The 16028-nt window shown below is 55.6% G+C and overlaps 1 protein-coding gene across 5 annotated transcripts in view; it reads right to left on the bottom strand.

Moving 5' to 3' along the window:
- DEAF1 (DEAF1 transcription factor) overlaps nt 1-16028 on the bottom strand; it is a 51117-nt gene that overhangs the window by 32502 nt on the left and 2587 nt on the right. For all 5 annotated transcript variants that reach the window (XR_013483812.1, XR_013483813.1, XR_013483814.1 and 2 more), the window contains exons 3-9: nt 14133-14262; nt 12696-12842; nt 8373-8512; nt 6276-6341; nt 5337-5463; nt 4818-4946; nt 1656-1784 (exon numbers count right to left, since the gene is read on the bottom strand). Coding sequence is in view for 2 of the 5 variants with exons in the window: in XM_020979380.2 (XP_020835039.1) it covers nt 1656-1784; nt 4818-4946; nt 5337-5463; nt 6276-6341; nt 8373-8512; nt 12696-12842; nt 14133-14262 (868 nt within the window). In the remaining 3 variants the exon portion in view is untranslated. The remainder of the gene's footprint in view (nt 1-1655; nt 1785-4817; nt 4947-5336; nt 5464-6275; nt 6342-8372; nt 8513-12695; nt 12843-14132; nt 14263-16028) is intronic.

Genomic DNA, 16028 nt, shown 5'->3' with positions numbered 1-16028 from the left:
CCAGCAGACTGCTGAAGCGCTCCCGTGCACCAGGTCCCGGGCTGAGACCATGCCGGTCACCCCTGGAGACTTTCAGCTGGCAGCTGGGGAGCAGCCCTTTCTCTTCTCATTTCTGACCATTTCCCTTCTCACTGGAGTGACCCATCTCTTCTCCCACCATGGGCTCTTGTTACCTGTCCCACTCAGATTCTGTGAAAAGGTGGCGAGCTGACAAGGTGGCCCTGGGTTCAAATGTGGCCTCAGACATCCCCTGGCTGTGGGACCCTGGGCAAGTCATTTGGCCTGTTTGCCTCAGTTACCTCAAGCCCACACTGAGGGCACTACCAGCACCTCTCTCCCAGGGCTGTTGAGAAGATCAGATGATATGCTATTGGCATAAATATTTACCCAGCACAGTGTCGGTAGCCAGTAGGTGCTTACTAAATGCTTGCTGCCTTCCTCTGTCATGGGGATGGGTGTGTATTCCCCAAGCCTGTGTCAGTGGAGTGGGGCCTTGGGACAGTCTGCTGTGTGTTGGCCCTAAGAAGACCTGGCTGTGTCGGGGAGGACCATCACTGGGGGAAGCCGCCATGGCCACCATTCAGGCTGCATGAGCAGGAGCAGCACCCACCCCTGTGACATCCTGCGCCTTTGCTAGCTTAAAAAGAAGAGTGCATATTCATGACCAGCAAACCTGCAAACCAGACCAGCACCTCAGAGACTCACACCTGCTGTGCCCACTCAGCATAACCCAACAGAAACCCCTCGGGGCAGAAGAGACATTAAACAGATGGTGACTGTGTCTCTGCTCGTCTCCCACCAACACAGATCAAATGAGCCGAGCCAATGGGCAGCAGCAGCCTCTGGGGCCACCTGGGTCCCCTCAGGGACTCAGTGTCCAAAGACACAAGGGACATCCCGAGGGACAATGGGTAACTTGGGGAGGGGCCCTGAAGAGCTGCACAGGTGAGGAGGGGGTCCTCCAGGGATGAAGAACCCACTGTGAGGGGGCAAAGACTCCTGCCGTGTGAGTGGATTGGCATCAGCACCACTGTGGTTGGGCAACTATGACATGCTGAGGCAGGAGGAAGGGCTTTAGGAGCCAAACAGGGAAGTTTGCCGTTGACCCCAGAGGCAGCTGGGAGGCTCTGGGGTCTGTGATGGGGAGAGCAGGAAGCTTTGCTTTTGATTACTAAGGGGAGGGTGGCTGGGAGAGGCAGGGAGACCCAGCAGCTGCTCTGGGAATGAAGAGAAGGGTGGAGGTAGGAGCAGCAGAAAGAAGGGATGATGTTGGGGGGGCTCCAATGCTCACCCGTCCCGTACGATACGCCACATGCTGGTGGACCACAGCAAACAGGGCTGCCCCTGAGAACCAGCCTGGCTATGGGTGTGAGAAGCCCAGGAGGAGACACCATTGAGCAGGCCCAGCATCTGATGCAGACACCAAGGCCCTTTCTATGCGCCCACAATGAAATCTCACAGCTCAAAAAGAATTCTAAGACTTCTAATATTTTTAACCTTTTCATATTGGTAAGTATGCCAACAAAAATTTAAAAAATAAAATCCCCATGGAAGGAAGACCATCTCCTCGCCTTTCTCTGGGCATTACTGTTTCACAGAGAAAACACAAATGCTGTCCCTTTCATCACAAACCTCACAGAGCCCTGGAAACTTACCGATTTTAGGGTGAGACGTAGGCAACGCAGCTTCTGGAAATGGTGAGATCGGGCAGTTGTCCTGATAGCTGGGATAATGAGGCTCTGGATGACCAACTCTGCAAGACGGCTGCACGTTGCTGTCTTGTACTGGTGGACAACAAGGGGGTTATCAGTCTCCATATTCTAAACCTGATACGACCTTAATCTATAAAAATAACCTGAGGACCGCATGTTATTGAACTCGGTCTTCTAAAGCAGATTCTCTGAGATAGTGGGGAAGGAAAGGGAGCGTTTAGATTGTATGAAAAAAACCCTCATTAACCTACAGGGTCTTCCTTTCTATCACTGATGTCCATCACGGATGGGGCCAGTAGGGGATCAAGGGATCGACGGGTCTGACCGCTGCAGCCCGTGGTCCCCCGAGCCCATCCACTTGGGCCAGTCTGGCGTTCCCCTCCTCACAGCCCGTGGCTTCTGTCCTCCACCATCTTCCCAGATGAGCAAGGCTCCTGGCTTCACACCTTCGCATCCAGCTTCTTCACATGTCTGACATCAGACTAAACGCCGACCTCTCTCTTCTCATTACATTCTACGGATTCTGTTTGTGCCTTTTAGCTGTGTGCAGTGTCCTGCTCGTTCTGTCTTCTGATGACGTCAATGCTTGGTTTGGGGTACGCAGCCTCCCTGAGCTGTTCTGGGGACTTCCCTGACACACGGATGATGGGCCAACCCTGCACACTCCCTGAAGAGCACATCTTCTCTCACGCAAGAGGGGCATCTTCCTGAGTGCTGCTGCCTTCCCAAGGACTGACCTCCTCGCTAGCTATGAAGCAGTGTCCAAGAGGCGGGCCGATTCCTTCAGTCAATGCAGCTGGAAGTCTGCGGACACTCTGCCCCTTCAGTCTGGCATCTTGCTCGTGATTTCTCTTGTACTGATTCTGCTAATGGGTCGAATTCTGTAAAAACTGCTCCTTGGCATGTTAGTGTGAGAGGGCCCTAAGGCTACTGGTTAGTTTGGGTGGTGTGGTCATCCTTCTTGGGTTCAAGTTCAGGGAGCTGCTGAAGTCCTTTCCATCTCCCAAATTCTGCAATTCTATGATACTGGCTCAGCCCAACCATGAACAGTGACTATCTCTCCAATTACATGTAATTCTCCTTTTATTTCTGTAAAAAGTGCTATCATTTTATTTATTGAGGCCATGTATCTTGGTCAGTTAGCTCCTGATTACGCATTTTATAATTGTTTTGAATGCAACTGCTCTATTACCTCCTGGTTTTGTGTTAGTACTGTATAGAAATGTTGATTGCCATGGATTTCTTTTTCATTGTTACCTCACTGAAGCTTTTGGCCATCTGAATTAATTTCCTCATTGATTCTCTGGAGTTGTCTAAGCATTATTTCATATCGCTTCTATTTTCTCTTGTCATTACTATAGCTATTATTTCTAAAATTGCATTAAATAACGCCTAATAAATGAGCGGCAGCATACGGGGACAGCTAGGTGGCACAGTGGATATAGCGCCGAGCCTAGAGTCAGGAAGATCTGAGTTCAAATCCATCTCAGACAACTGTCAGTTGTGTGACCCTGGACAAGACACTTAACCTCTGTATTCTTCAGCTTCCTCATCTGAAAAACGAGGATGATAACCTCCTAGGATTATTGTGAGGATCAAAGGAGAGAATGACTGTAAAGCACTTAGCATAGTACCTGGCATAATATAAATGTTGGCTATTACTATTGTTACTATTTTTCTTTATACTGTAACAGCAAAACTGCTCAACTTGGAGTCAACGGACCAGAGCTAAAATCTGGGTTTTGCCACTTCAAAGCCGCACGACCTCAACCAAGTCCCTTAGCTTTCAAGTCCTCTATTTCTTTGTCTATAAAAAGAGGAAGTGGGACTAGATATCTTCTAAGGCCTCTTCCAACTCTCGATCCGATTCAATGATCCTAATGTTGGGGAAAGATGATGTTTGTTTGACTCCTCTACCTATGGCAAAGCAGTGTTTCTCTATTACAAATAACATTCATCTTGGTTTTAGTGAGCTATTTAATATTAATACTAAATAATACGAAACCTTAGCCCTTCTATGCCTAAGGCTTTTTTTAATTTTTAACATAAATGGCTGATACAGTCTTTTATCAAAATTTGTTTCTTCATTTATAGTCATGTGATTTCTACGGCTTATATGATGAATTATGTTAACTTCTTCCTGAATGTTGAGCCTTTCTTACTTCCCTAACACAGATCCAACTTTATCACAGTAAATAATTTTGGGAATATAGTGTCTTAGCTAAGATTTTATTTAAAGTGTTCCATCAATATTCATTAATGAGACCTCTTTCTATGGTTCATCCCTTGCAGGTTTGGGTGTCACTACCATATTCATCTCATAAAAGCAGTTTGGCAGAGTGCTTCCTTTCTCAATTACTGAGAATCACTGTAATTTAAATATACATTGCTCTTTAAATGACCTCTTAACAAAATCCAATGACTTTTTCTCGTTTTTCATTCCACTTCACCTCACTACAACTCGTGGCAACGGTGACCATCCCTTCCTCCTGGACATTTTTCTCTTGGCTTCTGTGACACTGCACTTTCCCAGCTCTTCCACCTGATTTGACTCCACTTCCTGCATTTCCTATTCTTCGGACAAACAGACCTGCTTCCTGACCCCCATATTCCATCTCCTATCTCTGACAGGCTGGAAAGCCCTGTGCCTGCTGGGAATCAGGGAGTCCCTCAAAGCTCGGCTGTGATGCTCCCTTCCCAGTCCCTAGAGCTGTGTGTATTCTCTCCCTGCTGAACTACCTTGTAGTGATTTACTGGGGTACAGACCACATTGCCCCACCCAAGTAGACTATAAACGCCTTCCATCCCCAGTGCATTACCGCCGACTACAGGAGGTGCTTTATTAAAAACTAGGTAAGGAATGAACAGAAAATAGACACGAAAGCATTGATTTCTCCATACTAAATGGGGCAAGGTTGATCCTTCCAGATAGATGTCATTTTTCTAACACCACAGCTCCCCTAATTCTGATCAAGTATTGCCATATAGTCATTCATAGGGCCTACGGTCTTGCCTAATAAGGATTACTCCTTAGAAGTGGGCTAAATAAGTGTCCTGATAGACACTTGCTCAATACCAAGACAATGCTGAGCTCAGACAAATTACCAGTTGCTCCAGTGAAGACGTCCCCCTGGGTCGGACTTTCTGAGATGATAGCTGTGGCCTCCACAGTTGATGCCCGGTCAAAGGTCAGGGCGCCAGAGGTAGTGAGCTGTCCAGAAGGAGTCACGGTAACTGGGAAGATCAGAAGCATCTTTACTGTCACTGGTGCTCAGAGCAAGGCCCTGCTCCCCATCATTAGTGGGTACCCCCAAACCATCAGCACTTCGATAAACAGAGATAAGGGAAATGATTCTGGCCGACACAGAGGAAGAGAAGGAAACCCTGGCTGCAGTGAAAGTGTCAGCCTCCCCCAGAGGCTGAGCTGGCCCTTGGGACCCAGGGGGACATCTGACCGCTAGCTGGGACCCGCCCAGCCCTCTTCCCCAGGGGGCTCCTCTCTTGGTTTGTCTCTGTAGGAGAAGAGCATGCCAGAGGCTTTGTGACAGGGCTCTGCAGCTGGGAGTGGTGGTCAAGCGCTCCGGCCAACAGGGAAAAGGGCGCTCCTGGACCCTGAGGACTTACAGGTCGTGGTGGCTGTGGCTGGAAGCAAGGGGATGTTCTTGGAGGAATCCTTCTTCACAGGGGTCGCTGGCATCTCGCTTTCCTTCTTTCGCCTCTTGTAGGGGACGAACAATCTGACCGGGCCACTCTGGGGAAAGGGAAAATCAACTCTAAGAAGACCGGTTTTTTGGGGGGTGGGCCTCCCAGAAGGTGCATGAACATCATGACTCCTCCGTGTGGCAAGTTTTGTTACCCCCATTTCAGAGAGGGCAAAACTGAGACTCCAGAGAGGTCGAGGGATTTGCCCAAGGTCACTGTGAGACGTGTCAAAGACAGGGGAAGGGAGAAACCCCAGAATCTCCAGTGGACAGAGCAGAGCACCCCCAGGCTTTGGTCGCGGGGATGCTCTCCATGGGACCGAGGAGGGCCCGGCCAGCCGTCATATGGCTTACACAGAGTTTTCGGTGCCACCAGTGCTCCAGGGAGGTGACAGCCTAGACAGCCACATCCCGGCGAGACCGAGAGCCCTCCTCACTGCTGCCTGCCTCCACCCCTCCCTAGGACAGCTGGCTCCATGGTCCTGATGCTGCCCATCTCGCCAACCCCTTGCCTCCCTAAGAGGAACATGACAGGTCATGTTGGACAGCGACTATCCTCTGGGGCCCTGCCCTGAGTTCTGGGGGGGGGAGGGTCACTGAGGTCCGGCAAGCCCTTGTAGCGTACAGAGCGAGCCTCGTTCTCCAAGTCTTTGTGATGAGGGATGGCCTGTGGAAGGGGTGAGGGAGCAAAAACGCCCTTCCCCTTCAAGAAAGGAAACACTGGGCGGGCACCAGCCATCGCTGCCCAGTCTGGCGTGGGCAGCCTCTGGGGACAGCATGGAATGGCTTCTGCCACCTGGTTAGGGGCCCCCAGGACAAGCGGCAGGCAGGGCTATTCCTCCAGGAATGGCTGCAGACTTACCAAGGTCATGTCATCACAGCAGGCGGCACACGTGCAAGAGGCGGCGTGAGGGTTCAGGATGCCATCCTGCAGGGGGAGAACATTGACCCAGGGTGAGGCCCAGCCAGGTCACTCAGTCACAGGCGGGGCCCCAGGAGGCACCTCTGCACAGGCAGTTCCCTGCATCAAGTTCTGGGCCACAGAAAAAGAACAGTCCCCGCCTGCCCTTCAGGAGGTACCTTTCTGGGCCCCGTCCACATACAGCCACCCCTGGGCTGCCGGGACTCTGCCCAGGGACAGAGTCAGGGGAGGCAGGGCATGAGGGAAAGCACGCCAGGCCCAGAGGTGGGAAACAGGGCAGCCAGCAGGCTAGGTTGGCAGAGATGGGGACAAGGGATTTGACTGAGCTTCCTAAAGAGGCAGGGAAGAACCTCGGCCAGCTCTCAGGGACAGCCAAGAACTCCCAAAGACAAGGCGAGAGGAGACGCTCCACAGAGGCAGGAGAGGAGGAGACCCCAAATTCTGAAAGGCTTTAATGGCCAAGATAAGAAATCCACACATGTCCTTAAAGGGACAATCAAGGATCTGGTAGTGCCCAAGAAGAGGCACAGGTGGGCAGAGAGGAGAACAGGGGTCATTCAGAAGGCTCCTACTGTGTACGCAAAGCATGAGGCCAGGGGCAGGGAACAGGCTTAGAGGAAAAGGGGGTTGGGGTGCCGATGACAGGGGAGTGGGTCAGACGGGTAGGAGACAGGATGGGGGAGGTGGACATGAAAACAGGAGGGGGTGCTGAGAAGGGAGAGGTGTGGTTAGAGGGGAATGGAATAAAGAGGGAGGTGGGAGGCAGGGGCAGGGATGGGGAACAGGGTCAGGGGGGCAGTGATGTTGGGAAAGGGGGTCAGAAGGGGAGGGCACAGTGATGCTGGGGGAGGGAGTGAGAGAGGGAGGGGGCAGCAATGTTGGGGGAGGGGGTTAAAGGGGCAGGGGAAGTGATTTTGGGGAAGGGGGTCAGAAGGGGAGGGTGCAATGATGTTGGGGGAGGGGGTCTGAAAGAGAGGGGGCAATGATGTTGGGAGAGGGGGTCAGAAGGAGAGGGGGCAATGATGTTGGGGGAGGGGGTCAGAGGGGAAGGGAGCAGAGGGCAGGAGGGAAGCTTAAGGAGTGAAGGGAAGACTCAAGCAGAAGCTTCTCCCCGAGTTTGGAGGAAGTCCCAGTGTGCTTCGCCCCTCCCTTGGCCCTCCTCCCTCAGAGCCCAAACTCAGTGACCTCTGCTTAGCACCCTTCTAGGGGTTTCTGTAGCTTCTGCCAGCGCAGATGGTGCCCCTGGCATGAAGAAACAAAGGCCAACAGCGGTGGGACAGCCCGGCTTCACAGCCAGGGAGCATCCGAGGCCACGCTCCACCCCAGAGCCCTCCTGAAGCTGCCTCAGTGGATGGCACTATGCCCCGGCCCTGCTCTCTGAGAAGTACCCAGGGGTCCACAGCATGAGGGGCCCAGCAGGGCGAGGCCAGATCCTCCAGGGGTCGCCTACTACCCAGTCAGTGAGGATGCTTCTTCCCAGGCACAGGGGAAGGTCACGTCACCTCCTCCATGATGCTTTTCCTGTCCCCATCCCCACTCCCAAGTCAGCCTGCATCTCTCTGGTACCTATGGCCTCAAGCTCGCCAGAGGCTGGCCCACTTCACCCAGCTCATTGACTCTGTCCTACTCCACTCCACTCTCCTGAGGCAAGGGCAAGGCTACATGAGGCCCACTCCCCTTGCTCCACCCTGCATCCTCCAGGTCACTGCCCAAGGAAGCAGGAAGCAGACCTGAGGGAGGGCTCCAGAGCAGCGCCCCAGGAATCTGGGCTGTCAAGGACTGGGACCAAGGTAGAGGGGGAAGAACAGACCCCCTGGGGGATGGGAGTGGGAGACGGTCAGCACTGGCTGATATCTTTCACAAATAAGGGAAGGGAACACAGGGCTGACCCCTCCTTCCAACGGGGCCCTGACCCTCAAGGACCTGTCCAGTCCCTAACGACGGCACGAGACCTCTAGCCTCCGGACCTCAAGGCCCCCGGTCAGTGCACCTGCCGCCACACGCGGCCCCAAGAATGCAGAGAAAGCCCAGCGTCACCTGAATGAGGCACTGCAGTGGCCGCCCAGCATAGCGGATGCTCCTCTTCCAGTCCTTGCTGCTGGCCCTGCCTGCCATGGCTTCAAACTCCGTGGGGCTGTACCAGTTCTCGCCCTGTTTAATGCAGCGGCCGCGCCCACCTACAAGGCAAAGGGATGTCAGCCCTTCCCCCAGCTGATGGAGGCAGGCGCCCCAGAGGACACACATCAGGGAGGAGTCGGGGCTTCTCTGCTGTGTCCGTCCTTCTGGGGGCGGCCTGGACCTGAAGGGATTGGATTTCCACCATCAGAGGGGTGGGAGGTGACAGGCAGAAATATGAGGCCAAAACCCCTCTTGGAGGCTGGGCCTGTAGTGGGGCTCCCCACAAGGGCAGAAATAACGCCATTCCTTAGAGAGCAGTGGCTGGACTCCAGAACAGCCACCCATCCACACCACACACACCCAGCTGGCTGCCCACCCTCGCTCCCACGTGTACACGTACGCACACATGCATGCGCACTCTCACACACCCACATGTACATGCACATATACCAACATACCCACATACACATGCGCGCACGCACACACACACACACACGTGCTCACATGTGTGCATACACCTACAGGCACACATATTCCATACACGCACATGTGCTCACACACATGTATGTGCGTGCACGTCCACACACTGGTACGCTCACACACATGTACATGCATACACACTCACACGTCCACACACACTCACATGCTCACGCATAGCTGCGCACACACACATACATGTGCTCATACCCAGATGCACACAATCACACATGTATTCACACAAAGCTCCACACATACACACCTCCACACACACAGCCACACACACATGCATGTGTATACATGTATACACAATCACACACAACCCCACATAACAGCCCCATACATGCTCACACACACCACACACATGCATGCACATACGCACACGCGCGCACACACACACACACGCACACACACGTATACACCCCTGATGCACTGAGCAGGATGGGGGGGGGGTCCACACAACACAGCCCCACTAGTATCTACCTCCTGGTCTCTTCTCTTGACCTAGAAGAGTTGGCCTTTTAGTGGCCTGCAGGGCTTTTCAAAACCCTCAGCGATCCTCCTTTCCTAAGAGCAGGAAAGCCACCCAGGGCATGGCCCGGGCATGGGGGTCACCGGCACCAGGCAGCCCCCTCAGCTGAGGCTCAGCAGCCAGTCCCAATGCACAGTCACAGAATTCCTGCACAGGCTTCAACGTGGAGCACGTCACATCCCCCTCCACCCCGGCTCACCTGGGGCCCCCCTTCCCCACACGAGAGAGATACAGGGTGGACAGGAGGCATAAGCAATGGTGGGGCCCAGGAAAGGGCTCCCGCAAGAAGGGAGCGCTGCAAGTATAAGGCCCGGAGACACCCCCCTCCCTGCCAACCAATGAAGCAGCCAGGTGGCCATGTGGAGGGGAAAGAAGGGGAAGATGCCTAGAAGGAGAAGAAGGGGCCAGCCTGGGAGAGGCCTTGAAGGTCCAACACAGAGGCTGCTGTTTGATCCCGGAGGACCTTACTGAAGGGGCTGTGATGAGGTTGCTGAGGGATGACAGACTGGAGAGGGGAGAGGCCTGAGCCAGGCAGACCCCCCAGCACAGCAGGCCAACTGAGAGTCCAAGAGCTGGGCAAAAGGTGTCAGAAAGGAAGAAACAAGTCTTGATGACTGACTGGACATGGCATGAGACAGAGAAGCCAGGGGTGACTCCTAGGCTGGGAGCATGGGAGGGGCTCCCACATGGTAACGGAACTCAAAGGGAAAGAACGTGAGTCCGGCTTCAGATGGGCTGGATTTGAGATGAGAGGTCTGTGGGTGATGCAGGGTGAGGGGTCTGAGAGCCAGTCAGGAGAGAGCTTAGGGCTGGAGAAACAGATATGAGAATCACCCTTTAACTGAAGGGGCAGGGACCAGAGCAGAGGCCCAGGACAGGCCCCTGTGGTCAGAGGGTGTGGCCTGAAGACAGAGAAGGGGTGGTCCAAGGGAGGAGGAGGGCCATGGGAGGCACAGGCTGAGCAGCCTGGCTCAGGCTACCCCGATACCCTGCCCCTTACCTGCCCACCATGCCTCACTCACACCCCGGGATTGCCATGCCCTGGCTCTTGCCATCACTCCCCCAGTGCTCTGCCGCCTGGCAAGTCTGGCCCTGTCTGAGCGCTCTCATGTGCCCTGGCTACACTCTCCTCCCTTCTCCAGCTCAACCCATGGGTCAGCTTGGCTTGACATCCTGTCCCACTCCTTGCCCCCGTTAGCCGAGCTGGAGGAAGTCCCTCCAGATCTGGGTCATCTGAGCTCTATCAAGGTATCCCTGGGCACCACAAGAGCTTCTCCCTTCCCCAGCCTCTCAACCGTGGACATACCCATTCTTCACTAAAAAAAAACCAAGGCCCTTTCATGAAAGCTGAGCTCCCTCTTCTCTCTCCATCAGCCTGGTCTCAGGGGCCAAGCAAGCTCACGTCCCCTTCCTCCTGGCTCTCCCACTTTTAAAAGTCCCTTCTTAGCTGCTGGCATCCCTTTCCCCAACTAAGCTGCTAATTCTTGTTACCCATTCCCTCTGACTCTCTTTCCCCCTCTTCTCCATCTCACCCTCGGCGGCTCAGCTCGGCTCAGCTCAGCATCCTATCCCCAGCCAAACCCCAACCCTCAACCACAAGGGTCTGAACTAAGTGGCAGCCCTATGTGAGTAGACAGGACGTTGAGGAGAGTCCTGGCCAGATTTGCTAAGCCAGTGAACCTGGGGCTGGGCGGTGGAAAGAGCACGTGAGGCCTCGAGGATGGCAGGATGGCACCAGGGCCCTCGATGGAAAAGGGGCCCCCTGGAGTGAGGAATCTGGGGAGCACTGGTACGAGTTTCATGTTGAGGGGCCTACAAGCCAGCCAGGTGCAGCCAGGGGTTCAAGAGACAGAGGGAGGAAAGGGTCTTACAAGGTACCCACGGGCAGCAGACCCGGCCTAGGAGCGGGTACCTGGGGGAGAAGTAAAAGAAGCTTTCTAAAGACAGGGAGCCCGGGTAGGGGACCAGTGAAATAGCGGCTACCAGGCCGCGACAGTCCAGGACACCTCAGGAGCAGCAGACCCTGCAAACAGGCCCAAAGCCTGGGCCCTCCCATCCCCACTGACCACTGTTCTCACCTCCAGCCAACCCCCGGGAAGCAAGGTTTGGCAATGGCCTCTGGGGGTGCTAGCGACCCCCAGAAAAAGTTCTTAACCCCAAATCTCGGGACCCGTAACGGCAACCATAGAGGTGGCAACTATGGGAAAGAGGCCTGGCTGATTGCTCCACTGCTGGGCCCAGGAGGACCCAGGGCTCTCTCCCCCCAGTGCCTGGCACAAGGTGTGGCACAGAGTATGACTCCACAAAGACAGGAGCACCTACTGTGTGCAGCCCTGGGCTGGGTGCAGAGGGCACAGCAGGAGGGGAGGACTTCAGCGGGGGCGGGATCTCTGTCCCAGCTGGCGCAGGGGAAGAGGAGCTTTACTGTGCTGCAGTAAAGTAAGAAGCAAGAAGAAAAGGGGGTCCTGGGGGAAAGTGTGGACAAGCAACTTAGGAGAGCTGGAGAGACAGCTGGCCAGAGAAGCACCAAAGTGGGGCCTGGACAGGGAGGGCCCTGCTGCGACTGGAGGAGGCTGGGGAGAGGGGGGAGGGGAGGCAAGAGGGGTGAGGGAGCGGGGGGGCAGGAGAGAGGGAAAGGGGAGACAAGAGGGGGGGGGCAGGAGAGAGGGGAAGGAGAGACAAGAGCGGGGCAGGAGGGAAGGAAGGGCAGACAAGAGGGGGCAGGAATGGAGGAAGGGGGGCAGGAGGAGAAGAAAAGGGGGGAGGGGAGGGAAGAGGGGGAGGGCGCAGGGGAGAGGGAAAGGGGAGAGAAGGGGGGCAAGAGAGAGGGGAAGGGGAGACAAGGGGGGCAGGAGGGAAGGAAAAGGGGGGCAGGAGAGAGGGGAAGGGGAGACAAGGGGGGTACAGGAGATGGGGGAGGGGGGCAGTTTTGAAAGAAAAGATTCTTAGCATTCTGGATACATGGGCGATGGTGGAATCAAGGCTGTGACTACCCCTGTAAGGACCCCCCCATGCCTGAGGCAGATTCAAGGTGAAGAGGAAGCTGAGGAGCTGGAAAGCCGGCTCATTCAGGGCACACTGACACGGACCCTAAGGGCCCCGGACGTGAGAGTAGACTAAGGTGTAAAATAGGCAATGACTCCCCTAAGGTCACTCTGCACAGGGCCGGAGGCACAGGGTGTGGCAGAGGAGAGGCTGCTGGGCAATGGGGAACATCGATCCACATTCCCTACCTGAGCCCAGGCGGTTCTTATGCAGAGTCCCACTGAGGTTCCGGCAGCGCACGGGAAGCTCACTGTCGTACGCAGATGGGTCCCAGTTATACTTTGTGCCCCCTTTGTCCTGGACAGCAGCTAGCGGAGTCGGAGAAGACTGAGGCCCTTGGGACAAAGAAGGCATCCAAAACTGAACAAAGAGTGGAGAGCGAGGCCAGCGTCCCGTCCCGCCTGTGGTCAGCCGAAGCCGAGGCCGGACTAGGCCGCCGGGCCCAAGCCTGTCCGCTCGTCAGGGGCATCGTGCAGCCGCAGCTGCCCAACTCTGCTCCCCTCATCCAGGCCGCCAGCTTGCTCTCAGGGCTCCCTTCCTACCAAAGCTCTCTTCTGAGCCTCCCCCTGCCCTGCCCTCACACTGCTTCCTCTTTACCCACATGCATTCAGGCTGTTGGCCCCAGCAGAATACATGTCCAGGAGCTCAGGCCTTTCATTTTAGTCCAGCGCAGTGCATGCTACAGAGCAGGGACTGAATAGACGCTTACAAAATTGATTACGCTAATCATCTAGGGGGATTTTCCATTCAGAACTGAACAGCCCACGAGTTTATTGCTGGGGCGCTCCGACCTTGCAAAGCAAGGAGCAACAGACCAAGCTGAGGCAGCGTGTCTCTGACAGCAGGCCTCAGCCGCTGTGCCCTACCTGGGGGGGGGGGGCCACCACATCCTACCTGGGGGGGGGGGGCACCGCATCCTACGGGGGGCACTGCATCCTACATGGGGGCACCGTATCCTACGGGGGGCACACACTGCATCCTACATGGGGGGGCACCACATCCTACCTGGGGGAAGGGCACTGCATCCTACTGGGGGAGAGGGGCACTGCATCCTACCTGGGGGGGAGGGGCACCGCATCCTACCTGGGGGGAGGGGCACCGCATCCTACATGGGGGGGCACCACATCCTACGGGGGGGGGCACCGCATCCTACCTGGGGGGAGGGGGCACCGGTATCCTACATGGGGGGGGCACCACATCCTACGGGGGGGCACTGCATCCTACCTGGGGGAGGGCACCGCATCTTACCTGGGGGGAGGGGGGCACTGCATCCTACTGGGTGAGGGGGGGCACCGCATCCTACCTGGGGGGAGGGGGGCCACTGCATCCTACCTGGGGGGAGGGGGAGCACCGTATCCTACCAGGGGGGAGGGGGGCACTGCATCCTACTTGGGGCGAGGGGGGGCACCGTATCCTACCGGGGGGAGGGGCACTGCATCCTACCTGGGGGGAGGGGCACCACATCCTACATGGGGGGGCACCTCATCCTACTTGGGGGGGGACCGCATCCTACTTGGGGGGAGGGGGGCACCGCATCCTACCTGGGGGGAGGGGGGCACTGCATCCTACCTGGGGGGAAGGGGGCACTCCATCCTACTTGGGGTGAGGGGGGCACCGCATCCTACCTGGAGGAAGAGGCGCAGGGGGTGCCTTCAGGCCGGTGGTCTCCACGATGCTGCCATCTGTGTGGACAACGATCAGGGTGGCCTTCTCTGTACTCAGGCCATCTCCAAGTTGAAGGGCTGCTCTTCCAGACTACAGGTCAGAGACAGGCCAGAGAAGCAGCCCCTGAGTGCCTCCCTATGGCACAGGCATTCAGCTAAAGCTGCTGAACCCCGGGAGGCCAAGAGGTCACTCCAGAAGTGTGTGGCAGAGGCCAAGCCCACAAAACCTGAATTTCCATTTTAGGAGCAGGCTGACTTTCTCTCTTCTCCTGTGGACACCTACAATAGCTGGCTGACTCGGCTCTCTCCTACCCAGTTCACTCTCTCCACAGCTGCCCAAGGGATACTCTGGGCCAGGTGGGGAGAACCTGCAGCCTGGAGGCCACACGTGGCCTCCTCAGTCCTTGGGTGCGGCCTTTCATGAAGGGAATTCGTCCTGTGAAGTTCGGATTCAGTCAAAGGACCACCCTTAAGGACCTAGAGGGCCACATGTGGCCTAGAGGTCGCAGGTTCCCCACCGCAGCTCTGGGCTCTCCAGCTCAAGAAGCTTCAGGAGTTCCTGTTACCAAAGGATTGTTTGGCCCTGAAAGGCCCGGGCCCACACTTTGTGCTCCAGCCAAACTGTTGCTCCTGCTATATTCTCTGAACAACCCGCCGGCTCCCAGCCTCAAGCATTTCCATCAGCTTTCCCTCCTTGTCCCCCTTGGAATCCTGGGCTCAAGGCCTAGTTCCAGGACAGACGCCTACTTGGAAGGCCCTGCTGGCACCCCCAGGCCTCAGCTTTCGTCTCCCTCCCCAAGTTACTCTGTAAATACCATAGTTTCGGTCCCTTAGAAAGTCAGTCAGTCCATCAGTGGCTAAACGCTGATTAAGAGCCTTCTGTACGCCAGGCCCAGTCCCTGACCTCAAGGAGCTCCCAGGCTAATGACACAAAGAAGAGCGGTCAACCATGGTCAAGACAAGAGGAGACATTAAAGAAGAGAAGGCAGTCCTAAGACTGTTGGGCCCCATGCAACTAAGCTGCAGCCCTCCCAGGGTGGAGCAGAGGCTGCCCACTGGGGCGTCCAGTGAGTGTGGCCAGAGGGAGAGAGCCCCCAGAGCAGTCACTGCAGGCACACTCTATAGTCAGCTAGAAACAGGATCTTAAGAGAATCCTGAATGATACGGAAGTTAATCTTTACAGTTTTCTTTGCTGCTTTCCCAGAAAAGTTCCAAAAATTCACACTTTAAAAAAGTTTTTAGAAATCTTGTTTTTTGGCCTAATCCTGTGACCTGTGCTCTGAAGCATTCCCAGTATGGAAACTCCCTCCCTCTCCCCTCCCACTCCTCCCTCTCTGGCAATCAGAGATGTCCAGAGCACACTCCAGGTCACAGTGGGAAGAGGGCAGGGATGGCTCTCTGGCCAGTACAGCTGGCTGCCCCTAAGACGCTAACTGCTCTAACTCAGAGAAGACAACCTTCCCACTGCAGATGGGATGACTTTCCACAGAGCTGCAGCTCACAGGCCCCATGCACATGTGCTCAGTCGATGCTGTCCATGTTCTCGAGTGCATAGGCATGGGGTGGGGGACATAAGCCAGAGGCCTAAGAGAGCTGCCCAGACCATAGGGCCCAGTCCCCCTCTGCACATATACAGCGCTCAGCTATGATCATGCTCCCCCTAACTGGCCCCACATGGTACCCAGCCCTATCAAGCTTAAGATGAAGATTCGGAGCAGGCTGTAACTCAGCCAATATTTAATTTTCCCAAGACACATCCTCTATGTCCCAGCCCATCTGCCATCCCTCTCCACATAGATGCCATCAGCCTTTGGCCTTGATGACTCATTTCAGCAGTGATTGTTGCAACACCAAAGT

Source organism: Phascolarctos cinereus, unplaced genomic scaffold (genome assembly GCF_003287225.1).
Source record: "Phascolarctos cinereus isolate Bilbo 61053 unplaced genomic scaffold, phaCin_HiC Scaffold_9;HRSCAF=440, whole genome shotgun sequence".
NCBI classification, from domain to species: Eukaryota; Metazoa; Chordata; class Mammalia; order Diprotodontia; family Phascolarctidae; genus Phascolarctos; species Phascolarctos cinereus.
Note: the sequence above shows the minus strand (reverse complement) of the source record. Positions and strands in the feature narration are given on the sequence as shown.